The 26,735-nt window shown below is 36.4% G+C and overlaps 1 protein-coding gene across 7 annotated transcripts in view; it reads left to right on the plus strand.

The window, feature by feature from the left end:
- The window catches only part of ZNF385B (zinc finger protein 385B), a 320,784-nt gene that overhangs the window by 19,187 nt on the left and 274,862 nt on the right, over nt 1-26,735 (plus strand). For 2 of the 7 annotated variants that reach the window (XM_021714373.1, XM_021714376.1), the window contains exon 1: nt 1,329-2,101. The exons of 4 other annotated variants lie outside the window; for them this stretch is intronic. In XM_021714373.1, coding sequence (XP_021570048.1) covers nt 2,077-2,101 — 25 coding nt within the window. In that variant the 5' untranslated portion in view covers nt 1,329-2,076. Of the gene's footprint in view, nt 1-1,328; nt 2,102-2,151; nt 2,355-26,735 lie in introns of those variants that run through there. One more of the 7 variants, XM_021714374.1, reaches the window with a different exon arrangement.

A 26,735-nucleotide genomic window follows, 5' to 3' on the forward strand; every position in this document is an offset into this window, starting at 1 on the left:
CCCAGACCCCAAGAGGGCACTATATAACACCCACCACTGGAGGCATTCTGTAATTCATGGCATATGCAGGGTATTACCTTTCTAAGATCTGAAAGCATTTGAATTCTGAAATGCTTCAAGCACCAAGGGGTTTAGATAAGAGATTGAAGACGTATAACCAAATATCATGGTTTCATTTTAAGCTTTTATTACTATGGAGTTGCATGTGTGGTAATAATAAAACGAGTTTTCAGGCACACAATCTTCATAAACTCTTTTCTAAGCCGAGAAACGTTGTGTGTGTTTGGGGAGAGAGATTGAGAGAGGGAGAGAGAGAGGGAGTGACACTGAACAGTTACTGAATCAGTGTTGTCCAATGCTATTTCTCATAATACACTCAAATGTTGCCTTAGGGGTTTTATAAGACACAAAACAAATGGAATTCAGGTGGCAAAAGTGACTGCAAAGGATAAGCATGTTCTATGATGTAGGTATAAGTATATACACATATGTGTGTGTGTCCATTCATGTCTGTCTATATCTGTCTCCAAGGAAGGCCATCCAACCTGCAAGCTGTAAGAAGTCAACCATACATCTAGGGACACAGTGAGGATACCTATGGAAGTGCCATGTTTAACATTGCTCCAAAATGCTGTGTTGTGTAAATGCATGTTGTAGATTATTGCAATTTGTACATAAATGTTTTAGATTGCAGACACTACTCAATGTGTCACCTAAGAGCTAATAGTATTGCTGAAACTGAACCCAGTCATTTACAGAAGATTCTCAAATTAGGAATTGCCTTTATTGGATCCTCATTTGCTCTGCCTTCAGAGTCTCAAGAGAACCTAAAACCCTTTAGAAATTTTTTTGAAAAGAACCTAAAGTGTGTTCTTTGTCAACATTGCCTACTAGGAATTTCTTCCAGTCATTTTTGTGATTTCTAATAAATGTTTTATGTCCTTTTTGCTTTGCACTTTGCATGTACACGTCAAAGCTCTATATTTTGTGATCTCAAATCATTGCTGGTACTTTCTAGGGTATAGCTACCTTGTGCCTTTTAAAAACTGTGTCTACTGGCTCTTGCATCTTATATTTTAGTAAAAAAGAGAAAGGATGGTAAAATGCAAAGGTATAAATTGGTGGTGGCTGGGATAAGCATACATAGACTTAATAAGCTATAGATTTTTTAAAAATAACAAGCAAAGATTACAGTTTTAAAAATGTTCTCTATCTTGTATATTTATTTTCTTGCTACACAGAATACATTTGAATCTTTACTGTTTATGAAATTGTCTTACAGTAAAACTGATAGCATTTTGCCCTGTTGCTAGCATAGCCTTGCACGTTATTACTATCATTTTAATTTAGAGATGGGTTCTTAGGAGTTAAAAAATATTACTTGCTCTTTAATGGACATCTGTGTCAAATATATGGAATTATTTTTGTTATTGTAATAGCCTCTAGTGATTTCATTTTTCTATAGAGAAGTCCCAGGAACCTACAGCTATTTTGGTTATTGCAGCCTTTATAAGTCCTTATAATATAGACTACTGATTTCTTCTCTGTATCCTGCTCATTGTTGAAAAGCCAGAGCTATTTTTAACATTTACACAGTTTTGATAGATGATTCCTCATTCCACAAGGTTTGGTGCTAAATCCATGGAGTCTTTCATAATTATATTCTTTTTGTGGTTTGCTTGAATTTGATAACAGTGGCTGATTTCATGCATTGATAATGAAGGCTTAGGTTGCCTGTTTCTCAGCATAAATCCACCTCAGACTTGTACGTTGACAGTGCTTCTGGTTGCAGCACGCATGGAGATATGAAATGGAAATTGCTCTGCTTTCTTTACAAATGACTCAGAGTGTGCTTGTCCTTCCCTAAAATGTTGCCAGCGTGTGAAGGATTTTCAATGAGCAGTGCACTAAGCCAGCAACTGGGAAGGTTTGGAGCGGCACTGATATAACGTGGTGCTGTCACACAGATAATCGGGGCTGGAGCCAAGTCTCAGTAGCGCTGTGCAATACCCTGGACACATTCTGGAAGTTTTGTTTATCCAACTTGGTTGCTCTCGAAGCTAAAACCTTGCCAGGATGTGGAGTGGACTTCCTAGCAGAGGTGAGCATTTTTATTCTAAAGCTTGGATGCTGGTTGGGGTCTGGGGTGTCAGTGACAGATTCTTTTGTACGCTGTGCTGAATCCTGTGGAGTAATCAATTGTGTTTATCACATCGTGCTGACATATCTGAAAGAGCAAAATTGAAAGAGTAAAATATCTAATTCCTTAATTTTGTTGTGAAGTAATTCCTTAATTGGATGTGATAAGCATCCTTTTCTTCCTGTGCTATCTGTTTGCCGAGGACATCTTAGCAGTAGGTGACTTCCTTTGCATTTTAAACATTCAGAACAAGTCAGTGGTATTATGTGATTTGCTGTTGTTGCTGAACGTTGGTAATTAGCCGTGCTACTATGTGCTGCAGGTATTTTAAAAAGGCTATAAATTAAATGTACTTTGTAGAATCTTTGACATGAAAAACATAGGAGGAAGCAAGTCATGTTTACAAGATAACTAAGAAAGTAAGCGAAATGGATTACATACTGAAGTTGACACCTTGACATTATTAATAATTAAAAGTTATGACCTGTTGTGCACTGGACAACTGACAGTAATTGGCTTCTAGTGATGGTATGCCGAGTGACAGAAGGGGGGAGTTAGCAGCAGTTTTTCATAAGTGTGTTTTTATGACATGTGATGTTTTAAATGGAGCTGATTTTTACCATGTACGTGTAGATAAAGTACTGGCACTCACCTGCAGAAGTTAAGTGACTAAATCATCATGCCTGGCAAGGTCTGATGTAGATTATAAATATAGGGCATGTGGAAGCCAACTGGCTAAGGACAAGTACAAAGTTAGCCTCCGTATAGATGGAGTCCTATTGCTCGAGCTTGGCTAAACTCTTATTTCTATCTGATGAGAAGCTGTTTCTAAACAAGAATGGAGCATGCAGGTTATAATGTATTAATGTATTAAATAGCATTATGCTTATTAAGTGTCTGTTCAGTATGTTAGGTCTGCAGAGAAAACCATTTTCACTTGATTAGAAGCAGCTAACATGGCACATGGGAGTGGGTATATATTTGTGTGTGTGTGTTTCTTGCTAAATTTATTTGAGGCAGCTGTTTTACAGCTTTCAGCTTTAAAGTTATAGCTAAGAGTGTGTTTGTTTGACAGAAGACTCGAAAACCCCGTTTACTGCCAGTACACGTAAAGCTTGGCTAGGCAGACGCATCAGGAGCAAACCATTTGTGTTCACCAATCTGTCTCAGCAAGTCCCAGGGCCACTATCTTGCTGGAAGCCACTGTGTGCTTTTGAAAGCATGAAATTAGTTTTATACTGAGCACATGGTTTCTCATTTAGCAGCTCTTTTTATGGTAATGGTCAATTTATTGTTCACTGCCAGGATTTCGGTGTTCTGTCAAAGCTGAAGGCTTCTGCTAAGGTGTCTCTATAAAGATTGAAAAAAACAAGTGAGGCGGTGGGAAGAACCTAATTAGACCCTCAAGAAGAGACTCTTACCTGCAACATCATCTACTCTCCGGATACACTGTCATCTCTCCAAATTTCCTTCATGTTGTTTAATCCAGGACCTACAGATTTAAAGTTGCTAATCTCTACCACGTTGGACCTTCCCTAACATGTGACATCAAAATAGTTGTGTTGTGAAATATGAAGCATTTGTTTATCTTTTTGCAATGCATTTGTGGAAAACCAGTCTATTAGTGCTGACCATATTGTGCAATTCATCATCACGATTATCTGCTTGGCTGGTAATGCATCCTAGAGCACTGTTGGATAAAGTGAAAGGCTTTTATACATCTTATATTGGACATAAGCTACCCATATTTCATGCTGCATATATGTGCTGTGAGTAGGACAAGTTAAGAAGTAAAATTAAAACAGCCAGAAAATACATTAAAATTTTGAAAAAAAATGTCCCCTTTCATGCAATGGCCTCATCTAGAAAGGAAAAAGCTCTCAAATGCTAAAATTATAGAAATAGTAAATACAGTTTCTGTTTGTTTCCACATAATAATAGATGAAATGTACTTGTCAGTGTGGGAAGAATGCCTCCTTAGTCTTCTCTTCTTGTCAAAAAACAACCCTTGCTGAAAGTTGTGCTTGTCATAATACATTTTGAAATAGAGTTGTTCAAAATTATCAGGACACTTAGTGTAGTATTTATTCTTGTGCTTACTTTGCATGGCAGTAATGGATATGTCAGTGGAAGAGGGTACACGCTGGGATGGTGCTAATATACTGGTGCTAATATACTGTTTCTCTCATGTGGTCTTGAAAGTGGAACTAAAGACACCTCAGAAATCTTGAATTTCATGATTTCTTTTTCTTGTTAATCCTTAGCTCTTTGGCTAGGTCAAGTGCTGATACATGAATAAGACTTCAAGATAAAATATTTTATTGAAATGCAGGGTATAAAATGTGTCATAATTAGAAACAATTTTCTGGTTTTAGATGAATGTCAATTATAAACAACTTACTTTTCTTCTGTTCTTTTGGGAATGTCATGTCACACGTCATCATCATATTGTCAGGGGTACTTTGTTTTAGACTTTGACTTACAAATAATTATGTCATATTTATCACTTCTCCAAAGCCCATGAAACAAATTGGGTTTGTGTGTTAAGAATTAGAAATTCCTGATGATGTAACATGTTTAGTAAATGAAAGCCTTTAGAGACGTTTTAGAATGTCAGAATTCTCTTAGAATAGTGAAACTTATCATGTTACATAGGACATAGACAATTTACTCAGGAAACGAGGGATTAATGTGGCATATTTGCCTGAAATCTTAGTAGCAATTTCTCTTTCATAAAAAGTAGGATTTAGGAAGTCTTGAGGTTGTGAATCTCATGAATCTCAGGGATTTACCTGTGTCCTTTCACTTTGAAATTAAGGGATAGCATCTTGAGTTGCTCTTAAGCAGATCTTAAAAAACGATCAATTACAAAACATACCAGGTGTAGTAAACCTGTTTTAATTGAGAAACACAATTGCAAAATCAAAGTACTCTTCAAGTTCATTGAGCTTCCCCATTCTGTATACATTTACTAATTAGGTTGAATAATTACTTTTATAGAATTTGTAGTTTGTTTTGAGTAATGTTGCTGAGGTGATTATACCTTAGTGAGATAGTAGGTTTTGGGCCTCAAAGCTTTATTTTTTCTGTCTTTTCACTGACTTCCTTCATTCACTTCCCATTCATAATCTAGAAAAACCTAGTGTTAAGGTTGCCAGATTTAGCAAACAAAAATATAGGACTCCCAGTTAAATTTGAATTTTAGCTGACAGAGTGAATAAGTTTTTAGTATTAGTATTCCGTGCAATATTTGGGACATGTTTATACTGAAAATTGTTCATCGTTTAGCTTGAATTCAACTTTGACTGGATCTCCTGTATTTCATCTGGTAACCCTACCTACTTTCTAAATAAAAAGGTGAGTCTTCAGTAATGGCCTAAAAACCTGCTACCAGACCGAAATGGAGGCTTCACATTCCTGTAAGAGTGGTCAGTTTCTACTGTTAGGGTTTATGCCTGAATAGCCCCCTGGTGAGAACATTACCATTTGAGAAATTTAAATTGGTATAAGGAAAAATAGGGTTGGTGGATTCAAAATCATGAGTAAGTATATGAAAGCATCCTAAAATTACTAACATTAAAACAATAAAGGCAGCACATTAAATAATGGCTGTCAGTAATATTTTAAATAAATAATAATGAGTATTGTATAATTAATATCCAATTGTTATCCCATGCCAACTAGAACATTTTCAGGGTTTTCCTTCCTCGGCAGATTTAAGATGCTTAGAAATTAATTTTGTTTTGTTGTAGTTAAGATGCATAATGAGCATCTCAATACCCTCACCCCTACCCCTTTGATCTGGTCGTTATTTAAATGTTCACTGCCCTTTTGATTTTAGGAATCGATTTTTGACTGCCACCTTCTAAATGTCTCAGAAAGGCAGAGTAACTTGCAAACTTAGAAGAAAATCTGTGGGTTAATTATTCAACTCACCTTAGCTAAATAAAATGGAATAGATATATTTATTATATGGCTACGATGTACCTGGTATAATGTCAAAATATTTATAGATAGTTTTATTGAATTATTTTAACAACTTTATAACAAATTAATGCAATACCCATTGTATACACGCTAAGCTTTTTACCAAAACCCCATTTCCAACTCCAAGCTACCTCAATTTTAACCATACCAGAACAGAGCAGAACGTTTTCTCCTGGATCTGAATGTCCCTCTTACATATTGGGCAACCTCCCCACAGGGAATTGAAAGGCTCCTGTTCTGAGACTCTTCATCTCACTTAAGCAGATATTGCAGAAGGCTCTTTGTTTACTCATTCCTCTGTGTCTCCTTCCTCCTGTCTTACCACTTCCTTATAGTTCTCTCCTATTTTTTTGTTAATATTCTTATCAGGCATGATGAGACATCAGTCAGTGTATAATTTGATTATAAAATTGAGAAAAATATAAATACACGTGAGACATATACACTGTAACAGGATTTTGTGTTAGAAGACCTTGAAGTTGATTAGTGAGTGATATGGAGAAGTTTGGAGTAATTTTTTTTAACCTATCCTTTTAGTTTCCAGTCCAAAATGCCACTGCAGTTCTCTTACTGTCAATCAAGGGATATTCAAACAAGGAACCTATTTTGAGCCTGAATTAATCAGTTAAAAATGAGTGTAGTTAACCCAAGTTTTGGAAGTGGATTAGCTCTACAATCCCAGTAAAGTACTGTTCAGTAAACCATATCCTCCTTGAATTAAATGTTAACCCCCACCAAGTGATCTAGTTCATTTCTCAATGTCTGTCGCCCTAGAGGACATATTTTATTTTCTTCCATTTATTTTTCATGTATCTTAACAGTATATCCCTATTTAAATTTGATTTATTTTTAATCTCCAAATATATTTTTGCCTCCCCTCATCAACCTGTTTCTCACTTTTGCCTAGTCATAAATGTTACTGTGTTATGCATTACTTCTTCTATTCATTTAAAATTACACTGGTGGCCTTTTATGATATCTAAACTATGCTCTTTGGAAAAATATTGATTTCTTTTTAACTTAAGGATTCCTGTCTGGTCCCATGTTAGCTCCAGTGTTTTTCTACTTCCTTCAGTCCAATATATTTGTGTGGAGTGGTGTGTTATGGTAATATATCAGTATGAATCCATACTTGAAATTCCAATCAGTAAAGTTCGTCTGACAATGTTTGCCCTCAAATTTTTAGAAAAGGTGCTGGTGGGTGAATTAAAGTTGCTAATTTAAGAGACTATTTCATTTAATTTCTTAAAAGGTGAGATTGTTCAACAGCTACATTTTTTTGGCAAATGATAATTGAATAATACATAGATGCCTCCACCAAGACACACCTCTGCTGTCAGAGGTGAGGAGCCTCTGGCTTCTAGTTTCTTCCAGGGAGTCTGCAAAATCACTGGGGCTTTAGTCAAATATCTTTTTGCTGGCGTTTCAAACTTGGTGTGTGAATTTCACTTGAAGTTCTACAGAAATGCTAGTTCTATTTTTTTCTCTCTCCTTCTGATTCACCCTCTGTTAGTGGTGGTTTTCTAGCTTGTAATGGAGGGAATGACTTCACGTCTAGAACCCTTCCCTCCAGCAAGGAAAGGAGTATTTCTTTCTCAGGATTGTTGGGGTGGGGTGTTCTGGGAAAGGGGAACTAAACTCTGACGAATTTCAAAATATCCAGTAGTAAGCAGATTCAGAAATGAATCCATGGTGACTTCTTTTTCTGGCATCTTTCCATGTTTTCTGTATTTTTGTTATTGCACAATGGATAATGGTATATTTTTAAGAAATTAGTTAATTCTTACCTAACTGGAGCTTTTGTATTTTATGTAATTTAGGTAGCAACCACTTTTGTGTGATTTAAGGGGAGTAAGCAGTGGATGTCACTATGCAGTAGTAGTTAGAAATCCTATAATCTGTGAATCATGCTTGAATTGGGGTAAGGAGACTATGGGGATGACTGGAATATGATTTCTGATGCTTATCTCCTGCTTTGGTTACAACCGATTTAACCAGTATCAGATTCCCATCTGCAAATTTTATCATTGTCCTTTTTTAATAGAGTGGATACACCGTTTAGTGTATAATAGGACCTGGTAACGACAGCAGTGATAGTTAACTTTCAAGCTAACCATAAGCCAGATCCTGTACATATGTAAACTCACTTAATCCTTATTACAACCCTACAGGTGAGTTCTAGGGAGATGAAGTACAGAGAGGTTAGGTTACTGGCCCAAGGTCATCCAGCTATCTTAGCTGAGAGTCGAACGTCACAGTGGTGCTCAGAATCCATGCTTTCAACCAGGGCCCTAGATTAGCTCGCTTTAAGATATTAAACAAAATGTTGATATTATTCTGTGAACAAAATAGAGAACTCTGGACTGAATGATAGTGCAATTTGGTGAATTCATAACTGGTTGAATACCTATACCCAAAGTGTACCTGGCCAACATTAACTTAAGGTGAGGTTAAAAGACTGTAATGACTTGGTGAGAATATTGATGATTAGTCATTAAATTTGCAGATGCTATCAAGCTTGGATAATACATACATAGGAAGACACAATATAAACCCTGAGACCTAGGCCATCTGCCACCCCCAATAAATTAGAATTTTGGGGGGTATTATCCAGGAATCAATATTTTTAATTATTTTTTGAGGCAGTATCCCACTCTGTCACTCAGGCTGGAGTGCAGTGGAGATATCATAGCTCACTGCAGTCTCTAACTCCTCTCAGCCCCTTGAGTAGATGGGACCATAGACGCACACCCAGCTAATTTTTATTTTTATCTATTTATTTTTTTTTGTAGAGATGCAGTCTCACTATGTTACCTAGGCTGGTCTTGAACTCCTGAGCTCTAGAAATCCTCTTGTCTTGGTCTCCCAGACCACTGGAGTCACAGGTATGAGCCACTGCTCGTGGCCCAGGAATCAATATTTTTAAAGCCCTCGAGGTGATTTCAATGTGTGGCCCCAGTTAGAACTACTAGTCTAGAAAACTGGCCCAATTCCAACATGGTCAGTTTCAATTAACAGTAAATGGAGGAGGAATGAAAGCAGATGTAGGAATATTAATGAAGTATAAACTCATATATGAGTAAACAGCATGATATGGTTGTCCCCACAATCTTAACGGTATTTTAGATGGCAGTAGTAGACATAGAATATCTGGAACAAAGAAGGTGGAAGTCCTATCTTTGGTCACCTGGCAGGACACGGTTGAAATTTGGGTGAAATGCAGAGGACTTTATGTACTTTCATTTGAGAGTGACCGGCCTCCCATGGTGCACAGAGTACTTTGTCCAGGAGAAGAGATTATTAGGGGATTTATTATATATAATATTTGCTTTACAGTTTTTCAATGAAGCTCTCAGGCAAAATTAAGATCAGTGGGTGGACTTTTCAGGAAGAAAGATTGTTGCTTGCTATAAAGAGCTTCCAAAAAGAACAGTCTGAGGATGAAGGGATTTCTGTTTTCGGACATGATGCACATTCCTCACTGGTGATATTGAAGCAAAAGGTAGATTGTGACTTGGGCTTGTGTTAAAGGAGGTTAAAGGGTTAGATGGATGGTCAAAGTAGATGATCTTTCAACTTCAGACTCTCTGATTATATGAACATGTTAAATTAAAAGGCAAAGCATCAGTGACCATTTGCTCATTACATTAGTTCTGCAGGTAGAAGCAGTGAAGGTGAAGGGTTATGGGAGCAGTTTCTGAAGCACTCAAAGTCCAACTCCACTGCAACCTAGCTGCATGATCATGAGCAAATTACTTCACTTTCCAAATTTCACTTTCCTCATCTGTAAAACAAGAACAATAATAGACTCTACTACATGGATTTGTTGTAAAGGTTAAGTGAGAATAATATATACAAAAGTCTTTTCATGGCAAGTGGAAGGAAAATGAGAGGAATGTGATGGAATCAGAAGTTATAGTAAATAAAGCTGTAGGTCTGCCAAATATTGACTTCATGGTTTGGCATGAAGTAAGTACTCAATAAATGCAGCCCATCATTATTTCAGATTATTCTTTCATTTATTATAGTTGTTTTCTAGTCAATATTAGGGTTTGAAAGACAAACCCTAAAACAGGTAAATATTGCTGGGAGATAGGGCCTGGTGTGTAGGAGACCCAGGTTGGAGGTCACAGCATGTGAGGCTTTGGGTAGGTGGAGCCCATATAAAGAGTAGGCCTGGGTGAAAAAGGAAGGAAGTTTCTGAAAGAGAGATTGAGGGACTGTATTGCTTTCCACTCTTCATCATTTCCAACTGTTGCCCTGAGAAGAAAAGCTGTATTTGCTCATAATACTGATAATATATCAGCATAATAGAAAAAAGTGACATGCTGAAGAGAGCAGAATGGGAAGTTGAATCTAGACCTCTTTTCCCCCCCAACCCTCACCACCCCACTCAACAACTTCCATACATCACACCAACTTCTGTATAGTTCTGTGTGCAGCCCAGCTGGAATGTTTACATTTGATCAAGGATTTACCAGTAGAGACTATAAATAATGTAATAAAGTTTGGAAATAAAGACAAAAAATGAAACAAGAACAGGGTTAGTGAGTTGCATTTACTCCAGAGATAAAGTTTAAAGCTTTCCTGTTAACTGGAATACAACATTTAAAGATGGTTGGAATGATGATTAAACGCTCAAGAAGTTGCCTTACCAGTCAATGACATTAACATTATGATCACATTTTATTGTATCTGACTGCTGCAAAGGTTCTCTGTGTAATATAATTAACCATCCTTGATGCACCTCATGCTAAAGAGCAAGCTTTTTTAGCATGGCATAACAAATTCAATAGTTAATAAGAATCATCATATATGAAAAGTTCAATGGTCCAATGAGCTAAGGGAGGAGGAAGAGCAATAGACTAAAGTTTGTGCTTTGATTTGTTAATCAAAAGAAGAGCTAAATATATCTGCAAAATGTATATAGAAAAAATAGACTTTTATTTATACTTTAGAGAATGTTGTTAGCCCCCCAAGAAAATATCAAATAAGATGGAGAGTTTTCCAAGTGAGACTACATACTTTTATTTCAATAAATATAGGTTATAAATATAAATTAGTACGTAAATATAATCTTTTACCTAATCAGCACCAATAATTATTAGTTCTAATTGTCATAATCATGGTTCTTGCTGACCAAAGTAGTATTTTTTTTCTTTTTCATGTTGGAGTGTTTAAATAAAAAATAAGACAAATAGGGTATATTTAAGGAACAAGCTTTTTACCCAGAGTTAGCCCCTTCTACACTTACACAGTACACATATTTTATTATTGTACCTATTACACTGCATATTGTTTATTTTTAAAAGACCTTTCTCACCTGTTACACTATGAGTACTTTGAGGATAGGGGCCATATCCTGATGTCCTGATTCTTTTATATATGTGACTCTCAACACAATATCTGGCACATAGTAAATGGTACACTGAAAACATTAACTAATAGATAGGACATTTGAATATTGGATTTATGAATACTTGTGCAGAACTCAATGCATTATTTGGTATTGCTTTTCATTAAAATACTTATTCGTCAATTAAAACTATAGTGAGATACTACCTTTCTTAGCTATCAGATAGATAAGTTCAAACCATATGAAAATATAACAAGTTAGGTACTGTGTGTGTTTAGGGACACTCTCATACATTGTTATATGGAATGTATATGGATTTATGCATTTGCAGGGCAATGTGGTGGTAACTATTAAAACTTAAAATGTGGCCAGGTGGTGGCTCAGTGCTGCACTGAGCTCACCCTGTTTTTTAATCTCATACATTTAGTCCTCTATTTGAGAAACTCCTAACACTAGATGATCACCTTTGGGGTTGTAATACAAAATCATGATGAGATGACAGACATTTTATCATGAATTCTCTTGCTTCTAGGGGTTTAATGTGAGTGTGAATGTTAATTTAACTCATTCTTTGTGTTTAGTAAGCTTTATCAGATGGATAAGCTAAAATCATATGAAAATATAACAAGTTAGCTAGTGTGTGTGTGTTTAGGGACACTCTCATACATTGTTATGTGGAATGTATATGGATTTATGTATTTGCAATATGGCAGTAACCATCAAAACTTAAAAAGTGGTGGCTTACACCTATAATCCCAGCACTTCGGGACGCCAAGTCAGGAGGATTGCTTAAGGCCTGGAGTTTGAGACCAGCCTGGGCAAGACCTTGTTTCTACAAAAAAATTTTAAAAATTAGCCGGGTATGGTGGTTCATGCCTGTAGTCCCAGCTACTCAGGAGGCTAAGGTGGAAGGATCGCCTGAGCCCAGGAGGTTGAGGTTGCAGTGAGCTATGATTGTGCCACTGCATTCCAACCTGGATGGCAGAGTGAGAATCTGACTCAAAAAACAACAACGAAAACAACCTTAAAATGTGCATATCTTGGGCAATCCCTTTGGGGGCTGGGGGGGTCCCTTCCCACTGTGGGAGTTTTTCCTGCTTTAAAAAAAAATGTGCATACCTTTTAACTCAGCAGTTTCACTATCAGATCTAGTTAACATATGTGCTTGCATATGTATACAAAATACATAGAGTAATAAATTTTCTTGTGTATGTATATATACATATACATACAGGATTTTATTGTAACATTATTTGTAGTAGAAAAATATAGGAAAAATACTCAGCAACAGATGATGGTAATATTATGGATCCATGCAGTGTAATATTATGCAGTAATTTAAAATAAGATACATCTATTAAAATGGGTATGGAATAATATACGAGATAGAAGAAAAATAGCAACATGCAGACCAAAGTATATATTGTTTGTATAAAAGATATATGTGTTTGTATGTGTGTATGTACATACATACATCCAGAGAAAGAATGAGAAGGAAAGAGGAAGGGGAAGGAAAGGAAAGGGAAGGAAAGAGGAACAAGAGAGAAAGAGAAAGAATGAATGAACTTATTTCACAGGGGACTAGGGACTGAGTTCAAAGTAGAATTACTTTAAACTATATACCCTTTGTACTGTTTGAAGTAGACTTATACTTAACTTTTACACCCTTTTGTACTTTTGAATTTTTTAACATGCACATGGCTTACTTTGAGAATAACATATATTCACATAAAAAAGAAAATGAAAGATGAAAGGAGTGGAGGGAAAATGGAAGGAATGTGTTGTGATCAAAAGTTATCACAGTAAAAGCTTGTAGGGTTACCAGGCAATGATTTTATGCCATGGTTTCTAGTCACAGTTAATGGATGGGAAAAAACACAGAGCAGAAGTCATTCCACCAGGTGACTGGATGATGATACAGCTTGCTTCCCTTTGTCCTCTCAGGTGTCTGCTCCCTAGAAGTTCAAGGTGAAAAGCTGGTGCACTGTCAAGTCTTGAGAAGTCTTGAGCAGGTGTTGACTCCATATGGCCTATTCTGATGTCCACCCTTAGCCTGATTGACAACACGTTTACCTTTCAATACTTGCTGGAAATACACTGAAGTATTCATGATTGTACATGGTCATCTGAGGATCTCTCCCATTAAAAACTTCTGCTTATCTTACTCCTGAGTGTCCACGTAAAACACCAGAGCCTTAGGGAACTTCAGCTTTGTAACAGGAATGAAAACTTCAAAATAGCTCAGTTTAAGTCTCACCACCTTATAAAAATAAAAGAAGAATGACCAAAACCAAATTAAAATAAAAATAAAGCATATCTTAAATCTGTGAATGTGACAGCGTTCAGTGCTGCACTGAGCTCACTCAGTTTTTTAATCTCATACATTTAGTCCTCTGTTTGAGAAACTCCTAACACGAGGTGATCTTTTACCTTTAGGATTGTAATACAAAATCATGAAGAGATGATGGACATTTTATCATGAATTCCCTTGCTTCTAGGGGTTTAATGTGTGTGTGAATGTTAATTTAACTCATTCTTTGTGTTTAGTAAGCTCAAAATCCCAGCTGAGCCCAAATGGAAGTGTTTTTATCTTATATTCAGTGTCAGCTTGCAGAACTGTAGCGTGAAGGATTTGATTAATATTATGATCAGCTGACTATTGATTAGCTAGTCATTTTCCTTCTGTTTTCTATTGGTCTAAATTGGCTTGACTGCTGCTCTCCAAGATATGCTCTTCTTCACGTTTGAAGATGATGCTATTGACTTTCACCGAGATATACATTCCCTTTCCCTATTATAATCAGCTGCATGATTGCTGGCATTTATTCATCACTTATAAAGCATTAAGGATAAAGCTTGTGTTTATGAATCCATAAAGAGCGTCCATACTGGATGACAGGAGTGTCATGACATTTTTCTCATTAGCACCATGCTTTAAATTGGCTGGGCTAACTGGACACAATTAGTTGATGTAATGCTATTATTCTGTGCCTTTCCATCTTTCTTTGCTACATGAAAAATGACAGCAGAAACAGAGCAGGGGAAGATGCCTCATAAGACTCCCTGTGAGACAGTTTTAATAGGTTCCCGAGGTGTCCAAGGATCAGCACAGGAATAATACTCAACTGCAAAGGCTGAACATTTGTTCAAGAAAGAGATCCTAATTCAAATAAGCAAGTTTCTTTCCCTTGCTAGGCATTCTTTCCTTGTGTACAGATTAGTGCCAAATGGTGGTCAGTTTGTGGCATGTCTGGAGGGCATGGTGGCTATGAGGGGCTGCCAAGAAATAGTGTTGGCAAAGCAGGCAAGCTAGTCACAGAGGGCCTGGAGTGCCTCTCTCCAGTAGCCTTCTCAGTCCTGGTCACAGGTTAGAATCAGTTGGGGAACTTTTATTTTTTTTTATTTATTTTAGAGATGAGTCTTGCCATGTTGTCCAGCCTGGAGTACAGTGGCTGTTCACAGATGCAATATAGCACACTGCAGCCTCGAACTCCTGGGCTCAAGTGATCCTTCCACTTCAGCCTCCTGAGTAGCTAAGATTACAGGCATGCACCACCACACCTGGCAAGGAAGTTTTAAATAATATCAAATACTCAGGCTCTAGCTTGATCAATTAGATTGTAATCACTGGCGTGGGTGTTTTTAAGAGTTCCTCCATTTGTTCTAAAGCTACCTTTGAAAATCACTGGATAAAGGACTTTGTGCTCTTTAGAGCAGGTACTGGAGAGTCTTTGAAAGAAGCACCATGAATAAATTGATTGTGAAGGAACTGTTAAGAGTGAATTAAGAGAGCACAGTGGCAGAGAGTTTGTGATTTGGTATCAGGCATTCACAGCTTTAAGCCCACTTTTATTAGCTGTGTGGGAAAGTTCTCTATCTAACCTCTCTAAATTCATCTGTAAAATATGTTTCCTCATCTGTAAAATGTACATTGTCAGGTACGTGATAATCAAATGAAATTATGTACATCATAGAGCTTGGCACAGCACTTAGAAGCATGGTAATTGTGGGAAAAAATTAAAATAAATGCAGCAGTATTCTTTTTTAAGTTTGCAGTCTTGCCTGCCTCTTTTGTACAAAATAGGAGCAATGCAGCCAGAAGGAACACAAGTTAAAAACAAATATATACATATTTTGCTTGAAGAAGTAGATGCATTTTGATTGGGTTAATGCATATTTCTAAAAACTTAATCCATTTTAGCTAGTTACTTCCATGATAAAGTCTGAGTTACATTTTTACAGTAGATTTTAAGAAATGACCCAGAAGACTCAGTTTATAACTTTTGTTGCCTTAGGACATGCTGGTCAGTGTGGAAAACTGGAGCATGGCAGGGATTCTTTCAAACTTAATTACACTTTTGATTTTAGGCTGCTTCTCCTCTATCCTGTTGCCATCCTATCTTTGTATCATAATAACTCTTTTAGTACTTTACACTAAGTCTCCTGTATATAATTTTTTAATAAATCATTCATTCATTCACAGGATCATGTAGTAGCATTTATTAAGCATAAATTTTGTTCTAAATTCTTCTTTTATAAGTATAGAGGCATTATTCAATTTACAAATGAATTCTGTTGCAATAATTGATTCATAAGTTAATTAGTGGTTTTCAAGCATTTTCTTATAGATTTAGTATTTTAAATTAGACATGGTCTTCCAAGCCAGCTAAGCACTGGAAAGGAAAAGAGTAATGCACATTTCTACTGTAAGAACCAAAATTTATAAAGGGAATAGGCGGTAGGATCTAAGAAGTCAAGGTATGTATTGAAATGTTCCTTTTATGGTTAGGTCAACATTCACTCCAATATTTTCTAGCATTACATTGCATGGAAGAATGTCTTCTTGAGGTCCATGAGAATAAGGGAACAAGCCACACTTAAAGTTCTTAACAGGTGGTGGTCATATGATTCGTGATTGAAGTGGGACACTTTTAAGAGTTGTTAATGATTAGGCCAGGACTCAGGCATAAACTTGGTGTTGCCTCATACTGGAAAAGTGTAGTCACTCTAAGTAGAGGGTGTGGTCTGTCAGAATTTTCCCAATGCAGTGTTAAATAGGTTAAACAAGAATCCAGAAACATTTAGATTTAACATTAACAACGAAAAAGCAATCCTAACCCTGTAACACTACAATATTAAATCTTCTGCCTTCCTAGTTATGTGACCCTTAGAATATTTAGGAAATTAGAGAAGATGAGTACTTCACACCAGCGATATACAACTTGAAAAATAAAAACAAGATGGTAAGAAGCTGAACTAGTTAATAATATATCTCTAAACTTGAAAATGCAAGGTTTATCCTTTTGGTTTTTACTCTGATTTTGCCCCAGTAATCTTGAAAATGCTGAGAGGTTTACTTCTGTTTACACATTCCATTTTCTGAGACCATTTTGCACTCATAAGATTCTATTTCCTTGGAATCTCCGACTAGATTGGGTCCACCTCCAACTGTCTCAAATTGCGTTTCATCACCAGGAAAGTTCTGTTGATTGTCAATGATGTTTGCTTGATTAATTCAGTTCTAGCTGTGTTTTCCTTTTCACCTGTGTCTTTCAGCATGTCCTAGAAAATTAAATGTTTCCTTTTGGGATTTTCAGGAAACTTGAACAAAAAAGAAAGTTAATTTTCTTTGTTTTCTTTTTTTTTCAAATAAAAGACTATTTTCATTAGTTTCCTTTAATCCAGTTTTGATGTCAGTGTAAATATCTTATGTGAACTACATTTTCTTTGAAGTCATGTTTTACTTCACTATGTTATTAAAATTTTTGCCTATTCTTTGACTGAAACTCTAAAGTATAAACTACTTGAATCTTTTTTTTTTCTTTTGAGTTAGAGTCTCACTCTGTCTCTCAGGATGGAGTGCAGTAGCATGCTCACGGTCACTGCATTCTCGACCTGTTGGACTCAGGTGATCCTTCTGCCTCAGCCTTCCAAGTAGCTAGAACTACAGGTACGCGCTACCACACCCAGCTGTTTATTTATTTATTTATTTATTTATTTATTTATTTATTTATTTATTTTAGAGACAAGGACTCACCAAGTTGCCCAGGCTGGTCTCGAACCCCTGGGCTCAGGCAATCCTCTCACTTCAGCCTCCCAAAGTGCTGGTATTACAGGCTTGAGCTACCTTGCCCAGCTTTACTTGAATCTTTTTAAAAGACTTTAATTTGGGGTTTAGATTTAAGAAAAAAACTTAAAAAGTACTTGTGCTACCCTATTTTTCAATAATTTTTAGCAGTTTCCTGACATAATCTTGTCAAGAATTAACAAATGGGCAGTAAAATTACAATGTATAAAATAACATGACTGTTTTTGAAGAGTATTTACACGACTTCTATTACCCATTCTTCCGTGCTATTTTTCTCTGTCTCAAAGTCTTTCCTAAAGACTATAGTTTGGTAACCTGTATGGAGGATTTCTGATAATATCAGTTCTTTGGAAAGAAAGTACAACATATTGAGACTGGATTAGAGTAGATTTAAAATAAAAAGTTTTGTAAAAAATATTTTACACATGTAATAATGCTGTTGTATTTGGGGTCAAAAAATTGATTATAAGAAAGATATACTTTCAACACCCAAATCTGCAGTGTGTATCTTTCACACTCATTGTTGTCTTCCATGTGAAAGAAATGATGGTGTGATAGAAAGACCATCAGATCTTGAACTCCTGGGCTTAAACGATTACCTTGCTTCGACCACATAAAGTGCTTCCAGAGTACAGGTGTGAGCCATTGCACCCAGCCAAGAACATCAGATGAGAGTTGGGTTTTCTGGATTCTCATCTTGAGGCTACTGCCAATTGACTTTAAGACCTTGAGTAAGTCACATAACTCTCTGAGATTTAAAGTCCTTATGTCTGCCTTAAGTGTAAGAACTGGAACTATAATAATTCTAGAAGAAAACCTAGGAAGCACTGTTCTGGACATTGATCTAAGCAAATAATCTATGACCAACCCTAAAAGCACTTGCACAAAAACTAAAATAGACAAACGGGACTTAATTAAACTAAAAACCTTCTGCACAGCAAAAGAAATAATCAACAGAGTGAACAGAAATACTACTGAATGGGAGAAAATATTCGCAAATTATACCTCAGACAACTGGTTAATATCCAGAACCTACAAGGTACTCAACTGACTCAACAAGAAAAAAAAACCCCAGATAACTCCATCAAAAAGTGGGCAAATAACATGAATACTTTTCCAAAAAAGACATACAAACAACTAACAAACGTGAAAAAATGTTCAACATTACTAATCATCAGAAAAATGCAAATTGAAATCGCAATGAGATATCACCTCACACCAGTCAGAATAGCTATTATTAGCAAGTCAAAGAATAACAGATGTTGGCGTGATTGCAGAGAAAAGGGAACATTCATTCAATGCTGGTGGGATTGTAAACTAATACAACCTCTATGAAAAACAGTATGGAGATTTCTCAAGGGACTAAAAAATTAGGTACCATTTGACCCAGCAATCCCACTACTAGGAATCTCACCAAAGGAAAATACATCAATGTATTAAAAAGATACCTGTTCTCGTATGTTCCTTGCAGCACTATTCACAATAGCAAAATCAACCTAAGTGATTTTAGAACCAACCTAAGTGCCCACCAACAATTGACTGAGTAAAGAAAATGTATATATACACCATGAAATACTATGAAGCCACACAAAAGAATAAAATCATGCCCTTTGCAGCAACATGGATGGAGCTGGAGATATCAGCCCAAGTGAACCGATTCAGAAATAGAAAATGAAATACTGCATGCTCTCACTCATGTGGGAGCTAAATGGTCACAAAGATGTGAGAGCATAATAGACAGTGAAGACACCAATAAGGGGCAAGATGGGAAGGTGGGTTAGGGTTTAGAAATTACCTATGGGGTACAATGTTTACCTTTCGTGGAATGGGCCACCTCAGACCCAATCCCCACCACTATATAATATGTCCATGTAATGAACATGCATGTGTACCCCCTGAATCTACCCAAACTAAGGGATATGTTTACACATACATATACTGAATAATATATATAATTATGTATACTGTATATACTGAAATATATATATGTTCTCTTTAAGAATCACTTAAGTTAGAAAATTCTAGAAAAGTTCTAAGGTTACTTTTTATGTGACTTTATTTCGTAGGCTCTTTTTAAATTATTCTCATGGATTTTTGAAGTTTGACTGCATTTGTAGTTTAAGGAAAAAAAGAAGAAAGCTTGTAATGTTTCTTATTTTCTCCAGAATTAGCTGCTCTAAGAACATGAAGGACTAAATGGGAGATTATTATTTAGATAACTACACTCAGCGAGTTTAATCATGTGCATTTTATTCAGGCTACTTTCTCAATGATTTTTGTCTAAAAGAGTCAAACCTGAAAAAAGGACAGTGGGCAGTTGCTCTTTGAGAATGAGGATGAGCTGCATTTAAGGCTCAGGGGATTTGTTGTCATTATAATGCTCTTCAAAAACATTTTGAAGTGCCCATATTGTTTGTTATCATCAATATTCATGCATTTTACTACTAAATATCCTTTTTATAGACTTCACAAAAATGCCCCAGTGATGTGATTTGTCACCCAGTGAAAACCTGCTGCCTCTAAGCTAGTCTGGGCATCTGCTCACAAATAAGATTTCCCCAATGTTCAAAATAAATCTTTTTAGTCACTTTATAGTAGCTTTTGATGTGTTCCGTATGGCTTAAATACATGGAATTTAGGTGTGACATGTTGTTTTTTCATGGTGGTTATTCAAATCAGTTTTTATTTGGTGATGTTCATTGGTTACATTTTTAAGCATACAATTCTCTGTTTATTCTTGTTTTGTATGTAATTCGAAATTTATAAAAGTAAAAATATATTTAGGGCAGAATAACTATACAACTATAGTCTACTTAAGTAGATTATAAATATTTTGGGGTGGCAAACATTATTGCTGTTTCTCATGGTTAATCCTTAAAGGTCCATTATAGCCATTTATAACTGTAGCAGTCATATACTTTTCAGACACTGTTTTCCCAATTAAATAGGACTTCTTAAGTGATTCACTATAAAACAGTTTATGCTGCAAGATCCTAATATTACTTGGATAGCACAACTCCCTTTGAACATTTTATAGACAAGAAATTAAATCAGTTGTATTTTTTATTGTTTGAAGAATACTCTTTAGAAAGATTAAAACTGATGGATTTTTAAAGTATAATAATTCAAATGAGAATCTATTTTAATATATTTTGAATTTATAAAAATAATAAAGTCATAAAAATTTAGAGTTTTTCTGATAAAATATCTGACTTATATTTTACTCAAACCATCTTTAAAGGCAACTGTCACCTATTTTTAATGTTAAGAATTTGTTCATCTCATTTGAACTGATTACTATAGGCTAGGTGCTTTATGAAACATACACACGGGGCTCTACTTGCACCATAAGATTACAATTTCAAGACAATGTGGCATGCTCACTTAAGTCACACATTGTGAACTACCTCAGAGTAACTTGGGTTCTGGTCTCCATTCCACATTGGCTAGCTCAGTGTCCAATTGTACTACTTACTCAACATCTCTATAGTTTGATTTCCTCAAACTTAAAATAAGGAAAATTCTGTATACTCTACAAAATTTACAAACATGCTATGTATATTGCATGAGATGATGGCTCAGGATATTTCTAAAGCATAAAGACAGTATTAATACTAATATTGTCTCTTTATCACAAGTCATTTATTAAACAAACAAAAGTGACTTATAATTTTCTAGCTACTTTGATGTTATTGATACTGGACTTTGTCAACATGATATAGAAAGTCTAGAATAGGAACACTAAAGAGTGACTTGTAATAAAAAACAGTAAACCACCACAGTTTATTGAAATCTTGCCATGTGCCAACCATTATGTTAGGTGCTTCATATAGAAAATCACATTAAATGTTTTTAAAAATTGCTTCAGTATGGTACTAATACCACCAAATCCTAATGAGCAAAAGAGATCCAGAGAGTATCTGCCTCTAAATCACACAGCTAGTAGGTGGAAGAGTTAGGAACATCATTCCAGGCTTGTCTAGTTGTATTATTAAAACAACATTATGGGCAGGGTGTGGTGGCTCATGCCTATATCCCAGCACTTTGGGAGGCTGAGATGAGAGATTGCCTGAGCCCACAGGTTCAAGACCAGACTGGGCAACTTGACGAGACCTCATCTCTACAAATAGAACATTAACTGGTCATGGTGGCCCATGCCTATAGTTCCAGCTATTTAGAAAGCTAAGGCAGTAGGATCACCTGAGCCTAGTAGGTCAAGGCTGTGGTGACCGTGAGCATGCCGCCGCACTCCAGCCTCGGTGACAGAGTGAGACTCCAACTCAAAAAACCAAACCAAACCAAAACAAACGAACAAAAAACCCAATGTTATGAGTGGGCAGAAGGGATAAAGGAAAACACAGAAAAGATATGGAGAAGGGCAAGAAATGTCTTAAGAGGCACGAAGCAATCTCCTATTTCTGAGCCCCCAAATAATAGTAACTGATTTGTTAGGGCAATGAATAGACAAGATATTTTAATGAAGGAAAAGACATGGACTTCCAAAGGTGACCCTACACATTACTTTTTTTCTTAGCTGGTGTTTCATGCTTGTAAAGGAAATTGAGAAGGTTGCTGTAGAGAGAGTGTTTGAAAAGACAATTATCCACAAGAATGCAAAAGTAGGACTACCACTTTACTCTAGGGAAATAATAAGTAGAAGCTACAGTTCTATTTCATTCTAAGAACATTATACATCTTTTCTTGTAAGGTAGTAAGGTAGTATGTTACATCTAGATTATTCTACTCTCATTGTAAAAACACACACACATATATATGTTACATGTATATACATATATATGTAGGTCATACATTTGGAAAAATCTGGGGTTCTTTGAAACATCTCTTCAATTGGAACATATCATTTCTATCAAATATTTATTTTTTAGCCTTTCTCAAACAATTTGCATAGTAATTCCTTGTTAAATTTCTATGCTTTCAGTTGTCGATTTTGCACCATTTCTTGTCAATTTCACACTATAAAGCAGTGTGAAACTGACAGAGCTAGAGAAACAGGGAACATTATGAATACATACCAAAAACATATTGTGAAAAAGCCAACACCTTAATTTATAGCATCCAGAAAAAAAAACTTATAATGACTCTCTTATGCATGTATATCTGAAAAGAAAAGGGAAACTTCATGTGTGCATACACATATAATTTATATGTGGTGAGTAATTTTCAGGTAACTGAATCTTGCTTTTGTTCTTGTCCATACAAGATATGTCATAGAGAAATGTAGTTAATGCAGTATATCATTTATAACTAAGCTTCTAACTTAAAATCTACAACTCTCCTAGGATGGAATAATTTCACTTGATATTTCTAAATACTTAGATGTTTGGAATTTATATTATTGGATTGAACAATGTATACTGAACCTTTAATCACACAAGCCTCTTTTCTTAATATGTTGAGGTTTTGAAAAATGTCTGTGTGCCTCCTGATCTGATGGGCAAAATTAAATATGCATTATATAAATTTAATTAATATTGCTTAGTTTTCTGTAGCTATACAATAGAGATATTAATTTATAATTCATTTATTTATATGAATCATAAACATTTTCCCAAATGATATTTTAGTATATGCCTACCAATAGTGAAATAGATTTAGAATTCACTTTCAAAATGTATATTGACCATTAAAAAAGCTTATTTTACAGCAAAATTATTAATGGCTTAAATTACAAAAATCTTATGTTAATAATTTTCTTAAAATAACTCACTAATGTGTGTAGATACTATTCTATGCATCGAGAATGATAGGTACAATCTCATCCTTCCTGGCTTTCAAGATAACTATCTAGAGAGCAGTTATTTATTAGAATTTGACTTAAAGGGTCAAAATAATGATTGACCTTTAAAAGAGAGCTTCCATCTCAATATTTCTGCTCTGCAAAGTATTGCCTTAGCTTCATCTGCTAGTCTTACACTGAAATTATGTTTGAATAATATTCACTAGATGTGATTTCTAACATTACAACTGCTATGCTGAATCAATCTATATGAGTAGCTTTCCATTATATAAACTCTTACAAATCATTTGCTTACATGTTAGTAGTTTTTAAGGTTTGTTTATTTCTTAATGGGGCAAATTATACAGTGTTTCTATCATATTTAGCGATAATGTCTCTGGCAGAATTTACATGTCTAAGTCATTTTTTGAAAACCAATTTGATTAAACCTTTAAACCTTATTTCTTTAAATACTATAGATTTTGTTCTTGGTAACCATTGATGATCACAGAGCCTTCATTCAGTTTTCTGATGACTTTAAATTGCTTCTTTTAATTTTCACTGAGACAAGATTGGTAATATCAGGATGTACTAGTTTTTATATGATGCATGAACAGTACCATTTGTGAGTCCTTGATTTTACTACTTATTTGTTTTGGTCCCAGTTTATAACAAAGCAGAGAAATGTAGCCTAATTAATATGTTAAGAACATAAAGTATCTTTAAGTATGATACTTTAAGTATCATAAAGTATCTTTTAAATATATATATATATATTTTAAAGGTATATAAAAACTCTTGTACTTTTTTTAAATCAATATTTTTTATTTTAATATTGTGGGATACAGTTAAGGGTTAGGTATACAAATATGCTTCGTTCAGGCACCCTTGTTGATAAGGGGTGTCTCCCCATCCCCAGGCGGACATTGACTACCGTTAATACCACCTCCCTTCCCCTCCCTCCTCCCCCCATAGTTTCCCACCACTGTCAATCCTATTCTTATAGTATTATGATAGATTTTCAAGGTCCACTATATGAGTAAGAACATGTGACACTCAAATCTTTGTTACTGTGAGAGGTCACTCAGTATTATAGACTCTAGTTCCATCCAGGTTGCTGCAAAATTCATGATTTTGTTCTTTTTTTATAGCTACATAGTATTCCATCATGTATATGTGCCACATTTTTTTAATCCAGTCCTCCTTTGATGGATAGCATGGTTGGTTCCGGGTTCTTGCTATCATGAACAATGCTGTGATAAACATACGTGTGCAGGTATCTTTTTTGTAGAGTGATTTGAGTGCTTCAGGGTATATTCCCAGTAGGGAGATTGTGGGGTCATATGGGAGGTCGATATTTAGAGCTTTTAGGAATTGCCACACTGCTTTTCACAGAGGTTGCACTAGTTTACACTCCCACCAATAGTGTAGAAGTGTTCCCTTTTCACCACATCCTCTCCAGCATCTGTTATTTTTTGAGTTATTGATAATGGCCATTCTGATTGGAGTTAGGTGGTATCTCAGTGTAGTTTTAATTTGCATCTCCTTGATGATTAGTGAGGTTGAACATTTCTTCATGTGTCTGTTGGCCACTCGTACGTCTTCTTTTGTGAAGTGTCTGTTCATATCTTTTGCCCACTTTGTAATGGGGTTGTTTGTTTTTTTCAAACTTTACTATAAAGCTACAATAATCAAAACAGCTTGGTATTGGTACAGGAGCAGACATATAGACCAATGGAATAGAATTGAGATTCCAGAAGCAAAACCTCAATTTCTCAACCAACTCACCTTCAACAAAGCCTCTACCACCTACTACTGGGGAGAGGAGAACCTATTCAGTAAATGGTGCTGGGAAAACTGGCTGACCACATGCAGAAGACTCATACAAGACCCCTCTCTATCCCCATATACAAAAATTAACTCTAAATGGATCAGAGACCTAAATGTAAAACCTCAAACCATAAGAACTTTAGAAAATCCAGGCCACACCCTTATGGAAGTTGAAACTGGCATCCAATTCTTGAGCAAAACCCAAAATGCACAGGCCATAAGAGATAAGATAGATAAGTGGGACCTCATTAAACTGACAAGTTTCTGCAAAGCCAAAGAAACCATCAAGAGAGCAAGACAGCCCACAAAGTGGGAAAAAGTATTTGCCAACTCTATGTCTGACAAAAGGCCTAACATCTCGGATCTACAAGGAACTCAAACGTGCTGAAACTCTTGTACTTTTGAAAAAATAAATCGATTCAATCCATTGAGGGCCTGAATAAAACAACAGGGGGAAGAAGGAGGAATTCGCCCCTTTTTTCCCTCCAGCTCTCCAACTGAGAGACTCTGCTGGTCTTCAGCTTTCAGACTTGTACTGGAACTATTCCACCAACTTTCCTGGGACTCCAGCATACAGGTGGCAGATCACAGTACTTTTCAGCCTCCTCAATAGTCCAAGATTTCTGAGTTTCCCCATGGACCGGGCTGGATCTCGGAGGACAACTGATGGTCTCTGCCTAGGGCTACTCCAGAGGAAGGAAAGAAGGTCCCCAAAGGAAAGTTTGGACCACCAGCAACTGTAAGGGTGGGAGACAAAGTGCTTGGTTTTCTTTACTCTTTTCCTCTCTGGCTGGCAAAGTAACTCCACGAAGGACCTTGAAACTCCAACAGCTACAGTACGCCTTTGTGCACCTTTGATGAAAGTAAAGGGATTGAGATGGGAACAAGACGGCAACGGCATAGGTGAACTTGTGAGATTCTCCGAACGTGAGTTCCCAAAAAGACTCTTACTTCTCTTCCCCCATCCCCCAGCCCAACACCAGCCATGCTGGTGCGAGGCCCGGGGAGCTTCGGTCCCACACAGGGCCAGATATTGCAGCCCCCTGCTGCTGCTGTTCCACTACATGCATGGGAGTCTCAGGTCCCAGTCCCCTCCCAGCTCCCTCCCTGGCAACATCACCTCCAGGCTGGCACCCGGCACCAAGCCACTGGTCACTCAGGGAGGATCTGGGCACCCGACCCTCAGTGACACCAGTCCCATTCCTGACTGAAGTACCCTATGGGGGGCCCAGGGCCACTCTCGCCGCTTACCGCCTGCCCTTTGGAGGTTTGGAGCTCTGAAACTCCAGGCCCACCCTGGCTGAGGCACTCAGCATGAGACCCCAAGCAGGGGGACCCAGACAAGCGGAGAAAAACAGATCTGCATAAACTCCCTCACCATTCTCTAGGCAGATACTTCCATTGCCCCGTCCACCTATCAACAAACTTTACCTCAGTTCCTAAGGCAATGGCACAAAACAGGAGACAAAGCCCCACCCCTACACTGCAACAAAAAACAAGGGGGAGAGGCCAGAATCAGAGATCAGAGAAGTGACTTTAGTCTGATCGCTTATTTTGACTTATGATTTTATCATTGTAACTGTTGGTTTTGATCACG

Source organism: Carlito syrichta, unplaced genomic scaffold (genome assembly GCF_000164805.1).
Source record: "Carlito syrichta isolate Samal-C Ts95f unplaced genomic scaffold, Tarsius_syrichta-2.0.1 Scaffold305638, whole genome shotgun sequence".
Lineage (NCBI taxonomy): Eukaryota > Metazoa > Chordata > Mammalia > Primates > Tarsiidae > Carlito > Carlito syrichta.